The sequence below is a fragment of the Podarcis filfolensis genome, assembly GCF_964270895.1.
Source record: "Podarcis filfolensis genome assembly, chromosome: 3".
Classification (NCBI taxonomy): Eukaryota; Metazoa; Chordata; class Lepidosauria; order Squamata; family Lacertidae; genus Podarcis; species Podarcis filfolensis.
The window spans coordinates 91,307,796-91,317,651 of record NC_139606.1 but is presented as its reverse complement, the minus strand read 5'-3'; the positions used below and the strand labels follow the sequence as shown (position 1 = coordinate 91,317,651).

The following is a 9,856-nucleotide window of genomic DNA, read 5'->3' as shown; positions in this document are numbered from 1 at the left end:
TTCCTTGGCTTTCTGAGTGACATTCATTTGTCCTCCCGCGTCTTCATCCCCCACGTGTGGTCTCCTATTTCAGGGCATGAAGTCACCCGCCAGAATGCTCCTTGTGCACACCAGCATCTGTTACAATGAGGGAACATAGCTGTACAGTAATTTAAATTAATGTTCCCCGGTAGACTGATCTGTCACGATACAGACAAAATAAGTGGGAAGGAAGTTCACTAAGTGATGTTTGCCAGACCCTGTTTTCCACTCAAGTGCAGAAATATTTTGCGTCTTGCCTCCTGCAGCAGCCCCATTTCAGGGGCCCGGCCCAGGGAAAGGGGATTGCGGGAAAGCTACTGCACACACCACGGTGCTCTTGTGCTAACCATCTTTGATAGGGAGGGAGGGAGTCTTGGGAGGCGAGAATAAATACTACCAAGAAAGCTGCCTTTGCATACAAAGACTTCAGATGCCTTGGCAGCTGCTATGCTGTGTAACTGGAGACAACTAAAGCACACACACACAGCAACCACCACATGGGAAGTAGATGTCATAATGGTATTATTCATGTTCTGTCCTACAGGCAAGCCAAGAAGTTCCTTACCTAGAATTTATCTCTTTCAGGCCATTTCAGAAGCCTTGTGCACTTGTCACAGTTCAAGAGACTGAATCACAGACTTATAGAGTTGGAAGGGACCATGCGGGTCATCTGGTCCAACCCCATGCAATTTAGGAATCTTTCACCCAATGTGGGGCTCTAACCCATGCCCTTACCACCTGAGCTATCCCAGACTAAACAGCCCAACCTAAATATGAGAATTTGGGAAATACATTGTAAGATGCCACATTTTTCTCAGGGTTTCGAGGAGCTGGAATTAATTTCCAATTCCAAAATGGCCCTGTGCAAATGTTGATGGTAAATATTCTCCAGGTGTGTTGCTACTCCACACTTCCATTTGACATCTGAAGGTTTGGCACTAGGGGCCAGCACTTGAACTGCTGACAAATGGGAGAGGAGTAACAGCTAGCATTTGATAGATGCCTTGCAATGTTTTATGCTTATTTGCTTATTTACTGCTGGAGCCGTGACAGACTTTGGGCTTTAAAAATTTAGGGGTGCCCCATGCAATGCAGAATTCAGCACCCTCCCCACCTCTCGCCTTCAGTTGTTCATCACTGTTGCAGGGCCCTCTTGACTCAGCACCAAGGAGTCTGGAAGGAGAAGATAATGAAAAGGTCTGAAATATACTCAGAGTCACAAAGTGATTTCATGCTCTTTATTCAGCTCATAGTGGTGAGGAGGAATGAATGAGTGTCCCCTCAAAGTATCTGCTTTATATACATTATTTACACAATGGGCTTTACATGATTGGCTAATTCCGGAATTCTACTGTAAGCCAATCAGGTTGTGGATTCACTTCTATCTGGAGCATGATTGGGTGGTTCCTGCCAACCAATCATACTGCTGCATTGTTCTAGGACCAATCAGACTGCTGCCTTTTGGATCCTATTGTTCTAGGACCAATCAGACTGCTGCAGTTTGGATCCTATTCAACTCAGTACATAACAAGGTCTTTATTTCTATCTTTCGGACCTGCCATTGTTAGTCTTCAGCTGCTCATGTTGACCATCTACCGGCCTGTAGTAATGAATCCCAGATGGGTAGGAGAGGTGGGGAATTTAGTCTCACACTTCTGGGAGCAGGGAAAGCCTCTGGAGGCAAGAGACCTGCTGCGATTGTCTGGCCTATCATTTCTGAGCAGGGAGTGGGAGGTTGGAGCTGACCAGGTAGGTCCTGGGCATGGTGAACAATTCCTTGTGTGGTGCTGCTGCTACTGAGAAAGCTGGCTCTGGACCCAATGGATTGTAGCCACAAATACCCGCCTTTTAGGGGATGATGACTTAGCAGGTCATGGCAGAACTGCAGGCATTTCTGGATGAAAAATTATCTGGATCCATTCCAGTCTGGGTTCAGGACCCAGCTTCTTACCCTGATGGATTACACTTATAGAAAGGAGGACCTGGGGAATGCAACCCCGTTCATTCTGCTTGGTATCTCAGTGGCTTTCGACACTCTTAGCCATGCTCATGCACAGGTTAGTGCAAGGTCAAAATAAATCTTTATTGTTTTCAAAGCTTTCCAGCCTGAGCCGGTTTTTCATTCTGCTCTGAACAGGGCTTTTGTTCTACTTAAAAGTCCCACAGTTGCACAGATGAGTAACAGGCGTACTCCAGTTTTTTAAAAGCCATGGCTTTGAGAAGATGATATGATTAGGCAACTACAATTTGATGAGCTCCTTTTTTAATAGAGCCGAATTTTCAGAAAACATCCAAACTGCCATCTTCTGAAAACGGTGCCCTTTTAAAGCAGCGGAACCAAAACGGAGATATAAAGCAAGGAGCTCACCTAAAATATGTACATATTGTCTCCTGCTCCTATTAATCACTGAGGGTTCCTCCCCCCTAACCTTTTCATACCTAATTAGAGCCAACTCTCTCTATCCATTTGAGAGCTGCATCCATTAGCCTGTATGTTCAGGCTTAGCCGCCAGCTCCTCATTAACATTCCATCCCCTTGCAAAGGGCTGCTCTCTCCAAAAGAGGTCAGTGGTAGATTCCCCATTTTAGAATATTGACCTTCCCATTTAAATGCTGCCTATACTACAAGGACACTGCGTTCCTTTCCTGTTCACATATTTGCACAACCATGTTATCACTGTCTCAGAGATCAGGCTTGCTGCAACAACAAAAGTGCACAGCACTGTAGCTATAAGGAAAACTTGTGACTATACACTGGTGCTCCTTTTTCTTTTCAAATTAATTTGTCTAGAGACAGACACATGTAGCACTCATGACAAAAATGTCCACCACACCAGAGTGAGAGCAACACTATGTGACACATTATTAGCTATGTGCCTGTGTTCTTACATGCAGCTTTTAAACACTCAAATTGCCAGTGTGGGGTCCTTTGGCTCAGTGTAGGAGGCTTGCACCCTTTGCCCCACATTATGATCTCAATTTGGATCAGGCCCCTTGCCCCCCAAAGGCACAGCTTCAGATATATTGTCTTGCGTGGCCCTGAGGTCCCAGATTCTGAGTGTCCACAGCAAACTGACAGATATGTAAAATATTGTTACTCTATTTTTTACTGTCAGCGTGGTTTGCTTGTGTCCTCACTTTATATAACCATCATCAGTTTTAGCTACGCATGTATTAGGAATTGTATAATGTTGGTGTATTAATTTTTGGCCTCATCTGTGACCATTTAATAAACGTGCTGATTTTCTGTCTCACATGCCAAAGTAACGTTGGCTTACCAGGGTGGCATAGGATGCACTCTGCTCTCTTGAGCATACCCTGTGGCTCAGAGTCTGCTCTCCAGTCAAGCCCAGCTATATTTCCCGTCTGGTCTGTGGCAAGCCTTACTGCAGCAGTTGCTCTGTATACTGACATTAACCTTTCACCTTCCAGCTAATGGATAGGGGTCCATAGGCCACTCTGTCCCCTGAGTTGCTGCAAAAGTGATTTAATAACATGTTCTCATTGTTCCGATTGTTTTCTCTACAAATACATTCCCCGCATTTCTGTTGCACATTTAGGGGGCAGGATGACAGAAGAGTATTTTTCCTGGTTCTCTTTCCCACCCTGCCCACCATACCAATGCTATTAAAACTGGCTTATGTAGTTTCATATAAATTCAGCAGTCTTCAGCCTTTAACCCAAACAGGAATTTTTTTAATTGTATATTTACCATGGTGCTGATTCTGTTGTGACCCAGGCTGTGAGTGGGTTCTGATTCATCACTTTAAGACCAATTATATGATTGAAACTGATGGGGGATTTCAGATTAACATGTGGCTATTTATTTATTTCACAACATTTATATACCGCTTGATTGTAGAAAAACAAACAAACCCCCAAAACTCTCCAAGGGTCTGCTTTTCCAAGGAGGAAGGGTTAGTAGTTTGATCCAGATAATACTTTGTGCCACATCCCAAAACAGTGGTTCAAGATGAGCATTGCCAGCTGTCAACAGGCATGTATACTGTAATCCATACCCTATAATGTAAACAGAGGAGGGCGACATGATATGCTCCAAAACAGACCTTACAGAATAGTTAGACATCCATTCCATGCATACAATCTACATCATGGGTGGGTTGATGTCCACATTTCATAGGGGTAATCTGTTGGAGGACTGCACTTTGATGAAGATAACCCAAAAGTGGTTAGGCACACACACATACAGAGAGACCCTTCATTCGTTATGCTACCTCTTTTCCATCTGCAAGAAATTAAGAGGGTCACAGACACCCCCTGATCTAAAGGCTAAGATGGGCCTTTAGTCTGATCTAGCAGGCTCCTCTTAAGGTCTCCCTCAAAATATCCTATCAATTGTAGTCTGGTGCATTGGCGTACAGAACTGCAATGCCCAAAGTTCCCAGAGTCCATTATATATTAGAACAGGTTAGGGATGAAGATTAGTGGAATAGGAAAAAAATCTGGCACATTTCAAGACAACTCCAGCTTCACATTCCTTCGTAAGGGTTCAAAATTAAAACATTTATGTAGGGAGAAGACAGACAGCTGGCTCTGATTTAAGTGCTACCCAAGGGACAGCTGCTTGCAGGCTGCAAGGAGAAAGATGACCAAATATGCCAGAATGCCAGGCTCGGCAGTTGGGAAGAGGGAACAGCACATTTGCTCCAGCTGCCATCCTAGCACTTTGCACTATATGCAGACTGGCGTGATATCACACCATGCAACTGCTAGGAGACATAGTTGCAATAACTTAAGAATAAACGTGCAAGGGTGAAGACTTTTATGTATCAATAACTGTAGGCAGCAGCTTTCAGCCAGTTGCCTTTCTCTGCTTATTCGCTATTGGCGTTCTACTGAACAGCTGCATTTAGAGTTGAAATACTGCCCCTGCTCAGCTGGCCACAAACTATCCAAAGCAGTCCCTTGCAGCTGTTACAAACTCTACGAAATGCAGACTCTGGGTAAGTAATTTCCAAAACTAACAACTGCAACTGTTGCAGGCCATATAGTTTTAAAATTCAGAACAAGATCACGACTTGTAAAACAGTTCAAGCATGTCAAAACTGAGAAAGTCCTTTCTGATTACAAAGAGTCAATTATGTTGAATATGAGGTTCTGGACAAGATCCAGGATGCAGCAAGAATATGGTATCTTTTTGAAAAGTTAGTATCAACGTAGGAAAATGGGAGTAGGTTGCTGGTAGTTCTGTGTTGAAAGCACAAACACAACAATACTTTGAAGACCTCAAGTAATATAAAATTATTCTATTGTGGATAAGAACTGGCAAAGAATAATAATCACACATGCTTCTGAGCAAGCAATAAAATAAAAGAGTTAAATGCAAATGGAGACTATAATGTGAACTCTGGGAACCAAATAGCTGCTTACATTCATGTAATGGACTTACTAATCCAATTCATTTTACTACTTCTTATTTACTCTGCTTACGTGTCAGTTCTTCAGAGGCCTATCATCCAGCACCTAGTTTTGAACCACAAATGTCTTTGGAAGCCCATAAACAGGACACAAGAGTTAGCAGATTTTCCACTAGCTAGGGAGTGGGTTTCCGTGTACTGCATAGCCCTATACCCCTCCCCATGGCTAGCAAAAGTAAAATATATTGGCAGGCTAGCAAAGAAAACATGCTTAATTTGCATAATTTTAGGGCACAAAATGTGGGCATTCTGTAGGTCTGAAAATTTCATAAAGTTTTGTGATAATCAATACACTTAAGTCACCAAAATGTATCTGAATTTGTGTTTTATTGAATGTGATTGCTTAATTATCCTTTAACATAGCTTTTGGTAAACATTTATACCTACTTCATAATTTAAAAAAATGTCTTACATACTTATGGTAATCTTGACACTTAAAGCAGATCTTTGTTTGATAAAGCAGAGAGATTAAAAGTGATAAAATGTTCATATCCTTTATTGTTTGGCTCATAAACTTCCCTTGTAAGAAGCCCTTAAAATAGTGACCAGATAATAACAAATTTAGCCCCTACTTAAAAATTCTCATATAAATACAATCTGTCATCTCCTATAGTTTTGGAACATCATATCTCTGTACTGTATTTGCAGAAAAATAGTCTTTTTTAAAGAGAAGCAGCACCTCAGCCAACTGGAGCATTAGAAGAAGACCAGAGGGCTCCCCGGATCACATTTGCTTGGCTTTTTTTTGGGTATCAAAACAGGAGTGCCCTTTGGACATAAGCCAAAAGTGTTTAACAGAATGGTTAAAATTCAGGCGGCATAATTTTAAAAACCAAAAAATGAAACCCAAACCCCAAAAGGTAGGTGCCACGTTTGACAACTCTTTTGGTCCCAGTGATCTAGCATTTGTCCATACAGTCACATCTTTCCATAAAGGCAAACAAGTAAACCCTAAATAATTCCTCTGAGCATTGTTGTTCAGTATAAATGTACCACAATCTGTGCAACGACCTATAAAAATGACCAAACCCAAAGTGGCAACTTTGTAAAATCAGCACTGCAAATGAAACCCAGATCAGTGCTCCCTTTGGAAGAAACAGACTGTGCGACACAAAATATTTTGTGAAATCCGGAGGTCCAAGGGCGCCACCTTATGTTAGTCCCTGACGAGGAGACACACATGTTTACATCTCTCCAAAGAAAGTGGGTTCCTCAGGGTAAGAGACATGAATGACAGTGTCCCTTTTTACAGACGTTTTTCCCATGGTGCCATAGTTCTGGTGATCCAAATTATCCATAACTGACCTTTCATTAGGAGAACGCAGTAGAACATGGGGTACAAACATCTGGAACAGCAGAAAATTGGAATCTTGAATAATTTAAAGAGGCAAGATATGATAATTTCAAAATGGATCAAATATTTTTATCTCATCCCCTATTTTTCTTTCTCCCACCTATCTTCTGCATGGAGGCTGAATGTTGTTTTGTTCCTCTCTGGACTCTTAAACCAGAAATGAGTGTTTAGTAGGAGAAACAGCATTTCATGATTCTACAAAAATCTTTCCCCCCCATGATTAAGGACAAAACTTGGAATATTTGGTTCAAACTAAATAAGACTGCAATATCTGAACACTATTACTGTGTAGAGAATGTGTTTTCTAAATATGTCTTTGTTGCACCTAAAACCTATGCAAGAATATATTTTGTCAACTGAAGAACTTTAGGTCAGCTAGCCCTGAAGGCAACCAAAGCAAGTGTTTTGTCACCACAGAACTTGCTGATACAAACAAATCCTTTCCTGGCAAGAAACTTGCTTTCCCGTGAAGAATTAATAATTGTTTTCTGATAAATGCTTACAGCAGATTTTCGAGTTGTTGTTACTGAAATAGCATCAGTCCCCGTTTCATCTTTTTTCTCTGTCTGCAAGTATCAATAGAGAAGAGACAAACAAATATTAAAATTTGTGAAAATATGCCCAGTCTTGTGTAAAACATAATATTTAACTGTATTGCTCCTGTTTGCCAGTAATCCCAGTTCTATCATTTAACACGAAGAAGCAAGTACATAGCTATACAGGAAGAACTCCCTCTTTTTTTAACATAACACTTAAATATTTACAGCTAGGGTAAGCTATTAATTAGTCAGAACTTAGCTTTACTGATGTAATTGCTTTAACAGTTTATTGTTTAAATTGTGTTATATTTTATTGTAACCCACCCTGTAATCATATTTGACAGTGTGCGGCATACAAAAACCACCAAATAAATTAATAAAGTAGCTCAACTGGCTTTGGATTTAGTGTTAAGTGCCAAATTAAGTAAAGCAGAAATGATTAGCAACACCCAGATACAATAAGAGTGATTTACCTTATAATTCAGAGGGCTGAGGTACTTGAAGCAGCCAAAGCAGGTATAGCCTATGCAAACACAAATTGCTATGGCTACAACTAGGAATGTAAATAAAGTTGTAGGTGCTCTAAAACCTAAGGAGAAACATTTACAAAATATGAAATAAAATAGGGAATGAGATAAGAGGGTGGGGAAATCTCCGCAGCCGCACACACAAGCAAGCAGGTAACACACACAAATCTTGAAATGTGGGAATGTACTGTATCATTTGAAAACTATTCTTCTGCCTTTTAAATTAGAACAGGGTTCTGCCGGGCAGCGAGGGCGACTGTCCTGTTTCACCACTTGAGTTGAAATACCAAGGTGCCGGTCCCCTGCCACGCTGAAGCCTTGCTTAGCAGGCTGACGTGGCTGTGGTTTCTGGTGACATCTCACCGAAACCCAGAAGCTGCAGCCGCTTCTCCCTACACAGTATGCCCCCCCCCCCATTATAAGCAGTAGTAGCAGCAAGATCTCCAGGAGGTCTCGCCAGAAGTCACTGCCACTTCTTGGGTTCTCCAGCAGTAATGACAAGGGGTGGATGAGGCACCTGAGGGGGTGCCACCCCTTGGGATTCTGCTGCCTGAGGCACCCGCCTCAGTCTGCCTCATGGGCAGGCCGGCCTTGCTCGATGAACTGACTTCCAACACTCCCAGGCAACTTGGCCAGGGACGCTGAGAGTTAATAGTCCAGCATCATAGGGAGGGCACCTTGCTGGCTACCCCTGTGCTAGAGGATCTGCCTATGTCTTTGGGTCTCAGTGTTTGGGACTGCACCATTAGCTGTTCCCAGAATTGGCAGCCCTACACTTCAGCTGTATCTTTGCCCTTTGCTCCCACTCACACAGCGCAGAGATATCCATGCTCAACAACAAAAATTACTACTTGTCTGCTACATAAGCCTCTCAGAAGTCTGACCATTTGCACGCCACTCATACTTACCTAGCCTCAAAAAGGAGAAAAAGTACAGCCAAAACAGGCAGAGAATTGGAGCTGCAAGGGCTTGAGTCACAGCCGCAGAATGGATTCGTTTCTCTAGCTTTGCAGGAAGGTATGCAAAGTAGAGATTGTGGCGGTCAACCGTATGCTTTAGCAGCAAATAAATTAATCCTGAAAATAAGAAATAATGTCAGAGTTACAAAAATGTTTTTTTCTGCTGCCATTTCTCACCATAGAACCATAAAGATGTTAAATGTCCCCTTTGTTCTATACAAGCCAAGGCACCCAAATGTTCTTGTGCCTGTAGACTCAGTTATTGCCAAGAATCAAAAGGTAAACAGCATATAAAATACCAGACTCTTGCTACTGACTTTGAATAAATTAGCAGCTTCAGTTTTATAAGGTTATACAAATGCTTCATTTCCTCTTGTGGGATTCCATTATATGGTATGAGGAAAGGCTCTAGCACGTGTTCTTTCCACCGAGGCGTCTCTGCTTTAAATTGTGTGAACTAGCAAAGTTCTGTTGTTTTAAATCCCATCCAACATTCTGTTTCTTTCGTGTTTATTTTGTGATGCACACTAGTAACGTGTTTGTTCAGCTGTGAAGTACTATCAGCATTCTGTTATATGTTTGAGGAATTCACTGTGGTTTTGTTTAGTTAATAATTTTATTTGTTTAATAATTGCAAAGGAAAAACACAACCACCACACTTTTGGTGGTATAAAGAACAGGATCTCCATTCAGAAGAGGAGAAATGCCATGCTTGTCTCCTGAGAAGTTCAATGAGACTTGACTTCCAGATAAGCAGGACTGTAACCTAACTGTTATTAGAAGACAAACACATAGCTTATATAAGGGTGTTAAATATGTTATAATTGAAACATAAAAACCAATGCTTGTTTCTGGGAAACCAGATTTTACAGAAAAACAAAGCACACAATTTCTAACCAAAATTCAGTCGGCAAAAATGGTGCCTGTTTGCTGTATCAAACTGAAACAAAGATAGATAAATCTTTCCATGTATGTTGCTATATTTAACTGGTGTTGTTTGTTTGTTTTCTGCTTTAAA

General features: G+C 41.6%; 1 protein-coding gene across 5 annotated transcripts in view; it reads right to left on the bottom strand.

The window, feature by feature from the left end:
- Positions 1-5,767: 5,767 nt before the first annotated feature.
- The window catches only part of TMEM63A (transmembrane protein 63A), a 32,852-nt gene continuing 28,763 nt past the window's right edge, over positions 5,768-9,856 (bottom strand). For all 5 annotated transcript variants that reach the window (XM_083604510.1, XM_083604507.1, XM_083604508.1 and 2 more), the window contains 4 exons: positions 8,788-8,955; positions 7,826-7,941; positions 7,317-7,379; positions 5,768-6,805 (listed from right to left, as the gene is read on the bottom strand). In XM_083604510.1, coding sequence (XP_083460636.1) covers positions 6,644-6,805; positions 7,317-7,379; positions 7,826-7,941; positions 8,788-8,955 — 509 coding nt within the window. In that variant the 3' untranslated portion in view covers positions 5,768-6,643. The remainder of the gene's footprint in view (positions 6,806-7,316; positions 7,380-7,825; positions 7,942-8,787; positions 8,956-9,856) is intronic.